The 13,899-nt window shown below is 43.4% G+C and overlaps 1 protein-coding gene across 7 annotated transcripts in view; it reads left to right on the top strand.

The window, feature by feature from the left end:
- Positions 1-13,899, top strand: part of LOC143924449 (ubiquitin carboxyl-terminal hydrolase 22-A) — a 221,187-nt gene that overhangs the window by 176,445 nt on the left and 30,843 nt on the right. For all 7 annotated transcript variants that reach the window (XM_077448773.1, XM_077448771.1, XM_077448770.1 and 4 more), the window contains 3 exons: positions 6,621-6,779; positions 11,901-12,027; positions 12,797-12,888. In XM_077448773.1, the coding sequence (XP_077304899.1) occupies positions 6,621-6,779; positions 11,901-12,027; positions 12,797-12,888 (378 nt within the window). The remainder of the gene's footprint in view (positions 1-6,620; positions 6,780-11,900; positions 12,028-12,796; positions 12,889-13,899) is intronic.

The raw sequence follows: 13,899 nt of genomic DNA, 5'->3' as shown, positions 1-13,899 counted from the left end.
GGTAGAGGCTTCTCCCTCCCAAATCTCTTTGAAGCCTCCGAGTCTCCAGACCCTAATCTAGGAATAAGAAAACAAAGAAAATTGTTTTCTTCTTCCAGAAAAACTATACTGGAGCCCCTCACATATGTGAGACCCCGTGTTGAATCCCACTAGTCCAGTTGCAGAATACAAGATCAGTCCAAGAGGCAGGCAAATATCGTGGTCAAACAGTCCAAGGTCAGTTCCAGATCAGGCAGAGATATATACAGAATCGTTAGACAGAAGCATGGTCGAATAACAGTCCAGGGTCAGTTCCAGATGAGGCAGAGGTATGTACAGAATCGTTAGGCAGAAGCGTGGTCGAATAACAGTCCAGGGTCAGTTCCAGATCAGGCAGCGGTATGTACAGAATCGGCAGGCATAAGAGTGGTCAAATAACAAGCCAGGGTCCGTTACAGAGCAGGCAGTGGCATAAGGGGTGTGAAGGTGTATGAAGGCAGGAACTGAGGATTATGTTTACCATACTTCACTAAAAATTTATTGAAGTATGGTAACGCCGAAAACAGTCGCCTATACAGAGGCCTGGTTGGGAAGGACATTGTGCACAATAATAAGATGTGTCTTTTCTGACTCCTGCTTTGGTACACACCTTACATCTTTTTTGGCGTCTTTTGCCTGCTGGTGTGGGGGGAATTTTATCCGGAAAGTGGCGCTCGGAGAGTCGACTTACAACGTCTGATCGGATATTTTCTGGTGGGCCGTTTGGGAATAAAAGGGCTGTGAAAACTTCCTCCTGGTAGCCAAAGAAACGTTTGGGGTTTTGGGTGGCGTTGCTGTAAATTACATATGAATTGTAAATGGCCAATTGAAAAAAATAAATTACTACTTTTTTGTACCAATGATATGTCCGTCTTGAGACCAGATATGGTGCCATCATTTGGTCGTTGAAGTCGACTCCTCCCATGAACAAATTATACTCTGAAATACATTTGGGTTTCTTTACGGGGCCATTCCTTCTGGGGATTTCCACGAAGGTATCGTTGTGGATAGAAGATAACATGTACACATCTCTTCTGTCCCTCCACTTCACTGCCAGAACCTCCTTGTTTCTTAGACTTGCGGTTTCTCCTTTCCGCAGCTTCTTGTTCACCAGACTTTGAGGAAAGCCCTTCCGGTTCTTTTTTACAGTGCCACATGCTGGCGTCTTCTTCCGGTGAAGGTTGTGGAACAGGGGCAGAGATGTGTAGAAGTTGTCTACATAGAGGTGGTAGCCTTTATCCAGTAGGGGGTATATGAGGTCCCAAACAATTTTTCCGCTGGATCCCAAATAATCCGGACAATTAGGGGGCTGTAGCTGGGTGTCCTTCCCTTCGTACACCTTGAAGGAATATGTGTACCCTGTGGCTCGGTCACATAATTTGTAGACCTTCACCCCATAGCGGGCCCTTTTGCTGGGCATAAATTGCTTCATCCTAAGCCTGCCACTAAATTTAATAAGGGACTCATCCACACATATGTGTTGGTCCGGGGTAAACAATTTGGGGAATATTTCTGAAAAATAATTTAGTATTGGTCGAATTTTGTAAAGGCGGTCAAAATTTGGATCATTTCGTGGAAGGCATTGGGAATTGTCACTGAAATGTAAGAACCTCAGGATCATCTGATATCTGTGTCTGGGCATTACCGCGGAGAAGAGCGGTGAGTGGTGGAGGGGGTGGGTTGACCAGTAGGTACGTAATTGGTTTTTTTTGTTGAGTCCCATATTAAATGTGAGGCCTAAAAAAAGCTTGAACTCCTCCACCGTTAGGTCTCTCCATTCGTAGGGACGGGCATAATAGGAGGTTGGATTTTGAAAAATACATTGTTGTGCATACAGGTTGCACTGGGCCACAATTGACGCCAACATGTCCTCCGTAAAAATTAAATTAAAAAAATCGATGGGGCTAAAATTCTCCGTGTCCACCTGGACTCCTGGCTGGGCGGTGAAAGGGGGAACATTGGCCTCTCCTGAATTAGGAGGAAGCCACAAGGGGTTCTGAAGGGCATAGGGAAGGCCAGCATGGCTCCTAACCCTTTGGGGCTGAGATGACACCCCACTGGTACTTGGCCTTTCTTGCTGGGGCACTGCGGTGCTGGTGGACGGCATTGCGGTGCTGGTGGACGGCACTGCGGTGCTGGTGGACGGCACTGCCTCACTAGAACGCCTTCGCTTGATGGGCCGGATATCTTCCTCCTCGGATTCATCAGTCAGTGTTTCACTGCTGAGGACTGGCTCATAAGTTACGTCGGCTTCAGAATCCGAATCCGAAAAGGAATCGGAAGAGGAGAGCTCCCCGTTGCTCTCGTCGGCCGCGGAAATAATTTGGTACGCCTCCTCAGCGGAAAAGACGCGTTTAGCCATTGTAGCACTGATGGGCACTGATGAGGTGGCACAGATGGGCGTTATTGAGGTGGCACAGATGGGCGCTTTTGAGGTGGCACAAATGGACACTGATGGGTCGGCACAGATGTGCACTGATTTATTGCACAGATGTGCAGATTTGTTGCACGGATGTGCACTGATGAGGCGGCAGATGGGCACTGCTGAGGCGGCAGATGGGCACTGCTGAGGCGGCACAGATGGGCACTGCTGAGGCGGCACAGATGGGCACTGCTGAGGCGGCACAGATGGGCACTGCTGAGGCGGCAGATGGGCACTGATGGGTCGGCACAGATGTGCACTGATTTATTGCACGGATGTGCACTGCTGAGGTGGCAGATGGGCACTGCTGAGGTGGCAGATGGGCACTGCTGAGGCGGCAGATGGGCACTGCTGAGGCGGCAGATGGGCACTGCTGAGGCGGCAGATGGGCACTGCTGAGGCGGCAGAGATGGGCACTGCTGAGGCGGCAGAGATGGGCACTGCTGAGTCGGCACAGATGGGCACTGCTGAGTCGGCAGATGGGCACTGATTTATTGCACGGATGTGCACTGATAAGGCAGCAGATGGGCACAGATGGGCACTGCTTAGGCGGCACAGATGGGCACTGCTTAGGCGGCACAGATGGGCACTGCTTAGGCGGCACAGATGGGCACTGCTGAGGCGGCACAGATGGGCACTGCTGAGGCACAGATGGGCACCGATTGGTACAGATGGGCACCGATTGGCACTGGCTGGCACTGGCTGGCACTGGCGGGGCACTGGCGAGCACTGGCGGTGCACAGATGGAGCACTGGCGGTGCACAGGTGGGCACAGGTGGGCACAGGCGGGCACAGGTGGGCACAGGTGGGCACTGGCAGGGTAGATCTGGGCACTGGCAGGGTACTGGCAGGGTAGATCTGGGCACTGGCAGGGTAGATCTGGGCACAGGTGGGGTTTTTATCTGTTTACTGACAATTTTAAGCTTACAAGGCACATTCGGTCTCCTCACACGCTATCGCTGTGTGAGGAGACACGTTTGGCAATGGGTGATGATCTCATTTGTTTACATTTGAGATCATCACCCATTGGAGGAGGCGATCGCGCTGTAAACGGCCGCTGTGATTGGCCGTTTACAGCGATCTGTGATTGGCTGTGTCCAGCGGACACGGCCAACACAGATTTTCCCCGATGCGCGCTCCCGGGAGCGCGCGGGGAACTCTTAAAGGGGACGACGTCAATAGACGTAGTCCTGAAAATTGAGATCCGCGCTATACACGTCATTTTACTATAGCGCGGATCTCAAGTGGTTAAAAAAGGGCCAAAGAAAGGGGCAGTACTGCAATTTACCACCTCCGGGCATTCCATGTGTGGCTGCTCAATTCCTGAGGATGCTGCTATCAGCAGAATGTCTGTAAACTGCTTTTACTGTTCAATTTTTTTTATTGAGGATAATAAAAAGGCAAAACATAAACATATAATTGCGGGCGCAGCCGCTAGATGCATAGTACAATAGGTTAAGAACAACAAGAAACCATCAGTCATAAAAAGTTGTCCAGCAGGTATTGAGTCTGAAGTCTATCCATTTAAGGCAGAATATGAGACATATAAGGCAAAACATGTAACCATTAGTTTATGTATTGTGCCTTACCCTAACCAATATTGTTTGTGCTTAATGTTCATATTCGTTGTGTGTGACTGGATAGAAAGCATATTTTAATATCTGTATATGTCTATGGTGAGATGATGTTGAATACCTGCACATTCTGTTATATACAGAATTATAGTGTGGGAACAGATACCAAGGATTTTAATAACAACAATCGTATAACTACAATCCAAGGGGCACCATAGCCCTTTATTTTGGTCGCAATCATTTACTCTGAGATCTCTAACAAGTGTAAATAAAAACTTGGTCTATAAAAAGTGTTGTATGGAATCCATATCAACGGGGAATAAACCTATCTGTCTTTGGGCTGTTAATAGAGAGCTCGGGAGTGTGGGGTTCCCTCCCCCTCCCTCTCACCCCTACTGGGATCTAACTGTGAGAGGAGTGGGGATCCATAAATTGCAAGTAAATTATACAATCACCACATCCCATAATTAGTGTGAGAAGTCATCCCAATGTTTATATGTAAAGAGTTATCTGGAAAGTTGGAATCTACTCCAGTGGAGGTCAGTGAACAACCGGAAGGGGATTCACTAATTCTTCCTAATCTTAAACTAGAGGGGAAGGTCTAAGAGAGTCCGGATAATGTTGGGGAGCAATATGTGAATGAGGAAGAGAGATACGATCTGCATATCCCGGATTATGTATACATCCGTTTGTTGAAACTGCAGCCAACATGCCCAGGTTGTCTGGAACTTGTGTGAGGTTTCCTTAGCTTGGTGAATGATGGCTTCCATGTCAGCTATTCTGTTTACCCTCTGTAGCCAATCCGCAATGCTAGGCGGGGTCTGTAAACTGCTTTTAACGCTCCAGTGCTTCAACAAAAAGCTTGCAAGCTACTTTGTGCTAGGAAACTAAATGCTTCTAAACCTACACTTCTCCAATTACTAATACTTTGCTGCATCAAGTGCCCCATGCCGCATCAAGTGCCCTATGGTGTCAATAGATTTATACATTGCTCACCAGGATTCCAAATATGGAATACAAGTTATATAAAATTTAGAAGAACATTTTGCAAATGGGTATATTGTCAGTAGGTCATGATTGGGTATAAAAAAAGCATCTTCAGTGTGGTGGATAGGGAGCTGCTCCTGGTGGATGGTCTCATCAGTCCCCTCCTGTTTGCTAGCTTTAACGGCATGGTTGTTGAAACCATGGTCCTAAAAGACCAAGGGCATTTCTGACTCTCTCATTTCCACCTTATTCAAAATGAGAAAAACAAATTCTCATAGGATCTAGAATGGCACCTGGAAAGCATAATTTGGCTGATACAAAACCAGTCATCTCTCTGTCCTTTACATCCCAACCTTCCTCCAGTCTGGTCCGGCACAGCATCTGGCTGTTGGTACGCTAAAGGGAAAGCTTTCTGCTTTACCCATTTTCTTCGATATTTTTCGGTTATTTTCTAAACGTTTGTACAGAGAGCTGCTCATGCCAGTCCTCCACTTTGGCCTCCCATGTCTCCCTAGAATCTGAATCTGGTACTTAAGGTTTTTTGTTTTTTTTACAGACTTCCCTTTGAACATATTTAGGATATTCCCAGTAAGATGGAATTAAAATTGCCTCAGCTCAGCGTGTCTCTGGGTGGGCAGGTCTTTTATGTAAAGAACCTTTTCTCATCTTGCATGGAGACAAAGTGGTCCTCAGAATGACTCCCCTTCCATCCCAAAGCTGGTCTCTTACACTGAGGATACTATCTTTCCTTCTCCGCTAGAGAAAAACATGCCAAGGTGATTTCCCTCCAATGCCTGGATGTGGTCAGAGCAGTTAACGATGAAGATGAGGCTAACTATTCTTAAAAATGTTCCCTACACCCTCCTCTTACCTATCCTACATACCCTGTAAAAAAAATAAAAAAATCTTGTGTACTTGCATATTTTTAATTCAGTCCAGTCACATTATTCAGTAGCTCTGGCTCTTCTGTGCCAGTCAGTGGATGCTGCAGGGGACAAGAGGGCAAGCAATGCTTGGGCTGCGAGAGCCCATGAGTGATCCCATTGCTTGAAGAATTCACAGTTGTTTTGTCACTCCTTTACACATAGTTGTTGAATCACCTGACCAGACTGATTTAATAAAAAAAAAAAAAAGGTAAGTACACAGCTCTTTTTAGACAGGTTATACAAGATGGGGGAAGAACACGTTTAAGTACAGTTAGCCTTTGCTATCACTTTAAGGTCTACCTTGGTGCATCATCTTCTGTCAAAAAAAAAAAAAAAAAAGTCCTCCTTTGCCTTCTGTGATGGTTCCAAGAAGGGTCATACTGCTTCCTCTTCCACCGTTGCTAGGTAAGAGGGAAGCGTCACTTCATTATCCAGTCATGTACAAACAAAACAATCGGACATTTGCTTTCAACGTAATTGCCTAATTGAATCATCACATTTTAACTCTTTTAGTAAATTGGGTTGCACACGTGTATTGAGAAAATGACACTCCTTCAAAACCTTAGTTACTCTAAACCTGAAAATAAACGGTTAGGGGCTCAAATAGTATGGAGTGTTTTTTGGGTTCTTGCGAACATTTAGTTTCATGTATAAGTATTTACATATTGTAAGACTGTCTGTTTCACTTTCTAGTGGGGTTTCAACAACAATTGACCCATTTTGGGACATCAGCTTGGATCTACCAGGTTCTTCAAGCCCATTTTGGCCGCTGAGCCCTGGAGGTGACAGTGGTGTTGTGAATGGGGAAAGTCATGTGTCAGGAACGACAACGTTAACAGACTGTCTGCGAAGGTAAACAAACACCAAGATATAATCTGTTTGCTTAAGTAAAAATAATTATTCAAACTGCTACCTTTTTGTTGGTAGTCATTGGATAACGGGAAGCTCCTTATGCTGTTTTTAAAATGGATTAAATTATAGTAAAGTATGATACCAAGTTTTTGTTTTGTTTTTTTGCCTTTTTATGTATGCATTTCTCCTTAAAGCGGTTCTGCACTCATAATAATACATTTGCCCATTCTGTTGCCTCTAGACCGTACATTTGATAATGCCACATGTTTTTTTGTTTTTTTTATTAATCTACCTTATGTAATTCGTAGTTTTTTATTTTCCTCCCCTGCGGCGATGGGCGGTCTCTTGCGGGGATCAGCATCATTTCTTGCTGAAGCCCGCACTGTCTCCTGGGATCTCGTCCAAGTAATCCCAGGAGACATTGCAGCTAATGCACCCGAAATCTCGCGAGATTTCGGGTGCATTAGCCGCAATGTCTCCTGGGATTACTTGGACGAGATCCCAGGAGACAGTGCGGGCTTCAGCAGGAAATGATGCTGATCCCCGCAAGAGACCGCCCATCGCCGCAGGGGAGGAAAATAAAAAAACTACGAATTACAAAAGGTAGATTAATAAAAAAAAAAACGTGGCATTATCAAATGTACGGTCTAGAGGCAACAGAATGGGCAAATGTATTATTATGAGTGCAGAACCGCTTTAAATGGAACAGGGCTGTAACATGGTACAGTATTTGTAATAAATTGGTTGTTGAGAGCAGAAAGTCCAGTGTCTCCCATTATGGCTGACCTGCCTTATACTGATACTGTGTCCATGCTGCTGGCAAACAAAGAATTGTTAGAGAAGTATGGCCAAAGCTTTGACCATACATCTCTTGTAGGTCACAGGAGTGCACTTGATTCTGCGCTCCTGTGACTCAGCCAACTGTGGGCTTTAGCCAGCAGTTGGCTGACGTCCGAGCTGGTCCAGGCTTTGCAGGGATCCTGACAATGTTGGGATCCACGCAGATTCTTAACCGGCAGCTGGTTCAGCCTCTCTGCACACCGCTTAAAGACTGAGTCCAGCTGCTCCTGATCCCTGCACAGTCTGTTGCTCCAGTGAGTGCTGGAGGGGCAGAGCACAGAGTGGTGATTGACAGTCACTGCTCAGCTCGAATCGAGAACCAATCATTCGGTAGTCTTTGCTCAGTTCCCAGTTTATCGCTAGCAGAGGAAAACTGCAACATCGGACTAATGCTGCATCTAGATAGGTGAGTATGCGTTTATTTATTTTTTTCAAATCTCATCCTTCTCTTTTAATAAGCAAAGCCTTTGAATTATTTTTTTGTTATCTGGCTAGCACCTTTTGGTATTTGTATTACTTTTGAGTATCTGTTTACACGTCTATCCTTTTTACGCTTAAGTAAAAGTATACCTTTAAGCACAAAGTACAGTACTGTACAAATATTTTAGGCAAGTGTGAAGAAATGCTGTAAAGTAAGAATGCTGTAAATGGAAATATATACAGTGGGTATAAAAAGCCTACACACCCGTTTTAAAATGTCAGCTTTCTGTGATGTAAAAAAAGAGACAAAGATAAATAATTTCAGAACTTCTTCCGCCTTTTTAATGTGACCTATATACTGTACAACCCAATTGAAAAACAAAATGAAATCTTTTAGGGAGGGCGTTAAAAATATGCGGTTGCATAAGTGTGCACACCCCTTATAACTGTGGATGTAGCTGTGTTCAGAATTAACCAATCACATTCATGTTAAATAGGAGTCAGTACACACCTGCTATCATTTAAAGTGCCTCTGATCCCAAATAAAGTTCAGTTGTTCTAGTAGGTCTTTCCTAACACTTTCTTAGACGTATCCTACAGCAAAAGCCATGGTCTGCAGGGAGCTTCCAAAGCATCAGGGATTTCATTTGACATTACAAAAGAATTTCCAAGGCATTAGAAATACATTAGAAATACCATGCAGCACACCATGAATACCGTCCTCAAGTGGAGAAATTATGACACAACAGTGACATTACCGAGAACTGGACGTACCTCCAAAATTTAGGAAAAGACCAGAAGAAAACTGGTCAGGGAGGCTGCCAGGAGGCCTACAGCAACATTAAAGGAGCTGCAGGAATATCTGACAAGTACTGACTCTGGTACATGTGATGACAAGCTCCTGTATTCTTCATATGTCTGGTATGGAATAGAGTGGCAAGACTGAAGCCTTTTCTTACAAAGAAACATCCAAGCCTGGATATATTTTGCAAAAACACATCTGATGTCTCCCAAACGCATGTGGGGAAAATGTTTTATGGTCTGATGAAACCAAGGTTGAACTTTTTGGCCATAATTCCAAAAAAGGTTTGGTGCAAAAACAAAGCACATCACCAAAAGAACACCATACCCACAGTGAAGCATGACGGTGGCAGCATCATGCTTTGGGGCTGTTTTTCTTCAGCTGGAACAGGGGCCTTGGTCACGGCAGAGGGAATTATGAAGTGTTCCAAATACCAGGCAATATTGGTACAAAACCTTGATCTGGGTTTACACTGCCGTGTGGAGCAGCTCGCAGCAGGGGTCCAGTTCGTCCCTGTTTACCGTTTTAGGTCAGATTTCAGTCTAAACTTTTGGCTGAATTGGGCCAGCAGATGCACAGGACTCCTGTGCAATTTGCATCGGAGCTGCTCTGGAGATGTGTGAACCAGCAGCATAGAGCGCCGGTCACAATCTTCTGACATGCGAATCGGATGCGGGAAAAACGCCATGCACCCAAATCGCAATAGTGTGAACTCAGACTTCTGCTAAAAAGCTGAACATGAAGAGGAACTTCATCTTTCAGCATAAAGACCCAAAGCTTACATCCAACTCAAAGGAATGGCTTCACCAGAAGAAGACTAAAGTTTTGTAATGGCACAGCCAGAGCCCAGACCTGAATCCGATGGAAAATCTGTGGGGCAATCTGAAGGCTGTGCAAAGGAGATGCCCTCGCAAATTGACAGATTTGGAGTGTTTTTGCAGAGTGGGTAAATATTGCCAAGTCAAGATGTGCCATGCTGATAGACTCGTGCCCAAAAAGACTGGAGTGCTGTAATAAAATAAAAAGGTGCTTTAACAAAGTATTAGTTTTGTGTGTGTACACTTAAGGAACCATATTTTGTTTTATTTTTACTTCCCTCCACTTAAAAGATTTCAGTTTGTTCAGCTGAGTTGTACAGTTTATATGTCACCTTTTAAAGGTGGAAAAAGTTCTGACGAGTTCTTTTTTTTCCTTATTTTTTATTTTTTTTACATCACAGAAACCTGACATTTTAACCACTTTACCCCCTTAATGACCAGGCCATTTTTTTTGAAATTCTGCATTGATTTAACAATTGCACGAATTGATGTCCATCCCCCCTACAAATATAGCTTTCATTTGGTGGTATTTGATCACCTTGATCAGCGGTTTTTATTTTTTGCACTATAAACAAAATTATTTTTTTTTACTTTCTATACGTTTCTTACTATAAAACATACCCCCAAAAAAAATCTAATTTCTTCATTAATTTGTTTGTTTCATTGTGTATTCTGCTACATATTTTGGGTTACTAGTTGTTTTTTGTTTTTTTTCTAGTCAAATCAGTCATTGGTGCGATTACCCTTTGGCTTTGAACCAGTATCAATTCTTGCACTTGCACATTTTGTACACTTGCACAAAGTCAGGGATTTTGTGGGAATAGTCAAGTATATGATTATCCAACTTTACCAAGCAGAGGCGAATCATTTCATATGTAGGTTGAAACACTGTCATTAACAGAAACGGCTGTATAGGTGGTTTTAAACTGGGTGAGGAACAGGCAAACTCTGCTACTAAGGTTAGTTTGTGGAAGACTGTTTTTATGCCGCAGGTACACCATGGCAATACTGAGAACATCAACAAGACACAGGGTAGTTATACTGCACTAGCAAGGTCTCTCCCAGGCAAACATTTCAAAGCAGACTGTGTTTTTTTTAGGATGTGCTGTTCAAGCTCTTTTGAAGAAGCACAAAGAAATGGGCAATGTTAAGGCCCCTAGATGCAATGGTCAGCCAAGGAAACCTAATGCAGCAGTTGAAAGACACATCATGCTTGCTTCCCTTCAACAATGCAAGATGTTAAGTGGTGCCATCAGCACAGAACTGGTGGAAACCAGTAGGACGCAGGTACACCCATCTACTGTCTGGACAGAAGTGGTCTTCATGGAACAACTGTGGCCAAAAAAGCCATGCCTCCGACATAGAAACCAGTCTAAATTACTCGAGTATGCATGAAAACACAGGAACTAGGGTGCAGGTGCTCTGGACTGAGGAGTCAAAATGTCGTAGGAGGCAGTTTGTTCATGGAAGGGCTGGCAAAATGCTACAGTAATAAGTGTCTGCAGGCAACAGTGAATCGTCATGGATGTTCCTCGCAAGTTTGGGGGTGCAAATGGAGTTGGAGATTTTATTTAAGGATTAGCGCAGTCCTCAATGCTGGGAAATGCAGGCAGATACTTATCCTTTGTGCCATATCATCAGGGAGCTGTGTGATTGGGCCCCAATTTTTTTCTGTAGCAGGTCAACAACCCCAAACATAAATCTGATTTGTCATTAAGAACTATCTTTAGCATGAAGAAGAGCAAAGTTCTGTAAGTGATGGTTTGGCACGCAGAGTCCTAATCTAAACTTTATCAAGTCTGTCTGGGATTACATGAAGACACAGAAGGATTTTCAGCCCACATCCGCAGAAGATCTAGTTCTCAAAGATGTTTGTAACAACGTACCTTAATGAGTTCAAAAACTGCAAGTGTACCTAGAAAAATTGCTGTTTTGAAGGCAGAGGGTGGTCACACCAAATATTGATTTGGGTTTCTCATCTGTTAATTTTCTTTCCATTTTGTTAATTTGATAAAAAAATATTCGATTCGCTTCTATTTCGGAAAGCATTTTTCATTCAGAGCATTTTTTCATACCTGCCTGAACTTTTGCGCAGTAGTGAAGGTTTTAAAGGTGTCTTTAAATTTTAATTGAAAAACAGCATTTGGTTTGTGCTTTTATTGGAAGATATGCAAGTTTTACATTTTTTGTTGTGCATGTTTTGTTCTAAGGTCTGCTATGTGTTTTTCAAATCTGTTTCAGGTTTACACGACCAGAGCATCTAGGAAGTAGTGCCAAAATCAAATGCAGTGGTTGCCATAGTTACCAAGAGTCTACTAAACAGCTTACTATGAAGAAACTGCCTATTGTGGCTTGTTTTCATCTCAAAGTAAGCAGTATAGACCTGGCATGATGTAAATGTTAAAGAGCATTGGTAGATTTTCAGGTTTTAAACCCTTTTATGTTTCATGTGACTCCTCCATAAATGGCTTACTCTCCCTTCTCCATTGTAAGGGCTCGTTTACACTTTCAGTCAGAGGCAGTAAAAATAGAAGGTTGAGCTTCAGTTTTACTGCCCCTCTTAAGCTAATATAAGTAAATAAATGTATCGCAGCCATTGGCAAACACAAGGCTTGCGGTTGCAGCATGGTGTTCCTATTGAAAAACCCTATTCGGCTATAAAAAAAAAAGCCGTACTGGAAGTGCCAGTATTACCTCCTGAATGCCTGTCAGCCTGCACCGCTTTCTGAAATATGAACGACCGCAAATTTACTTTTGAGAGAACGCAAGTGTAAACTAATCCTTGCACTACATCCATCAGAGGATATGCTATTTGTAGCATGTGTGCCCAGTTTTACGTCTAACACTACATCACCTTTTCCACTGCTTCTCGCTAGCATTTATGTTCCAGTTGTATGTGCTGATGACTTTCTCTGTTACCGACTTTCATCTTCTTTAAATTACATCACAGATTAGCTTTCCCATAGTAGCAGCATTTTTATTACTGCTATACTTTGAGATGTGTAGAGATCCTAATAAAACTACATATCAGTGGTTTTGTGTGCAGCCTCATTTTGGTTTGTAAATAATTAAATATTTGGTTCATAGAAATGTGACAATGCCCTTTGTTCTTTTTTTCCTTTCTTTTTTGGACATAGCGGTTTGAACATTCAGCTAAGCTAAGGAGGAAGATTACAACTTACGTGTCATTCCCCCTGGAATTGGACATGACCCCATTCATGGCCTCTAGGTAATAATCCATGGTTTGGTTTTGATGCTTGGTGTGTCAGCATAAATCATTTGGCTATCTAGCTAGCGTTAGATTGACAGATATCTGTACATTTGGAGATTTTTGCAGCAAATGTGAGCCAGGGTTTGGATCAGAATGTTTATTGCCTTTTAGCGGTATCCTTTGCTCTTTCTCAGATGAATATTTGGGTCAGGGAAAGACCAGCTGTTTTTTGGTTAACTTTACCTTATCAAATGTGATTGCTATGTATTTTTTGTGTATATGACCTGGCTATTACCTATGCTTTTTCCTTCAAAGAAATTGACTTGGTTGATTGTGGAAAGCAAAACTGACCTTTTGCTAAACTTTGCCTGTTTACCACAAATAGTATTGTGTTCATTTTTTTTGTTTAACTCTCTCATATTGTTTGAGTTTCATATGTTGCATTTAATAGCTTATGAACTCTCAAAATTTGGAGAACTTCAAGTGATTGTAAACCTTTGTGATTTATTTATTTTTAAATATCTCATACTTACCTCCACTGTGCAGCTTGTTTTGCACAGATTGGCCCCGATCATCCTCTTCTGGGGTCCCTCAGCAGCTCTTCCAGCTCCTCCGTGCATCAGATAACACCCTAGGAGAGTTGCTTTCCGGGGGGGGGGGGGGGGGGGGTTTTCCTTGCGGTCGTACTCCTGAGTCCAGCATTTGCATCCATAGACACAAATGCCGGACTCGGCATGGATGCCCCGGCGACCGCATCATTGGATTTGATTGACAGCAGTGGGAGAGAGTAAAAGTGTGTCTCCGCCAAGGGAATTACGGGGCTCAGGTAAGTAAAACATAGGGGCTGGTCACTGCCAGAAGTTTTCACATTACTGCATAGGATGCACTAAGGTGAAAAAAACGCGAGGTTTTACAACCCCTTTCACCTGATGGCTTTAAATTATCTGCACTAAATAAGTTGCTTCTGTAACTCCTTTATAATGTTACACAGGATATACTCCAAGTCCAAGTTTTTAAGGTTCTCTATCT

The sequence above is a fragment of the Lithobates pipiens genome, unplaced genomic scaffold, assembly GCF_037356315.1.
Source record: "Lithobates pipiens isolate NorthernLeopardFrog02 unplaced genomic scaffold, aLitPip1_a1.2 Scaffold_22, whole genome shotgun sequence".
NCBI classification, from domain to species: domain Eukaryota; kingdom Metazoa; phylum Chordata; class Amphibia; order Anura; family Ranidae; genus Lithobates; species Lithobates pipiens.
This window is presented reverse-complemented; position numbering and strand designations above follow the sequence as displayed.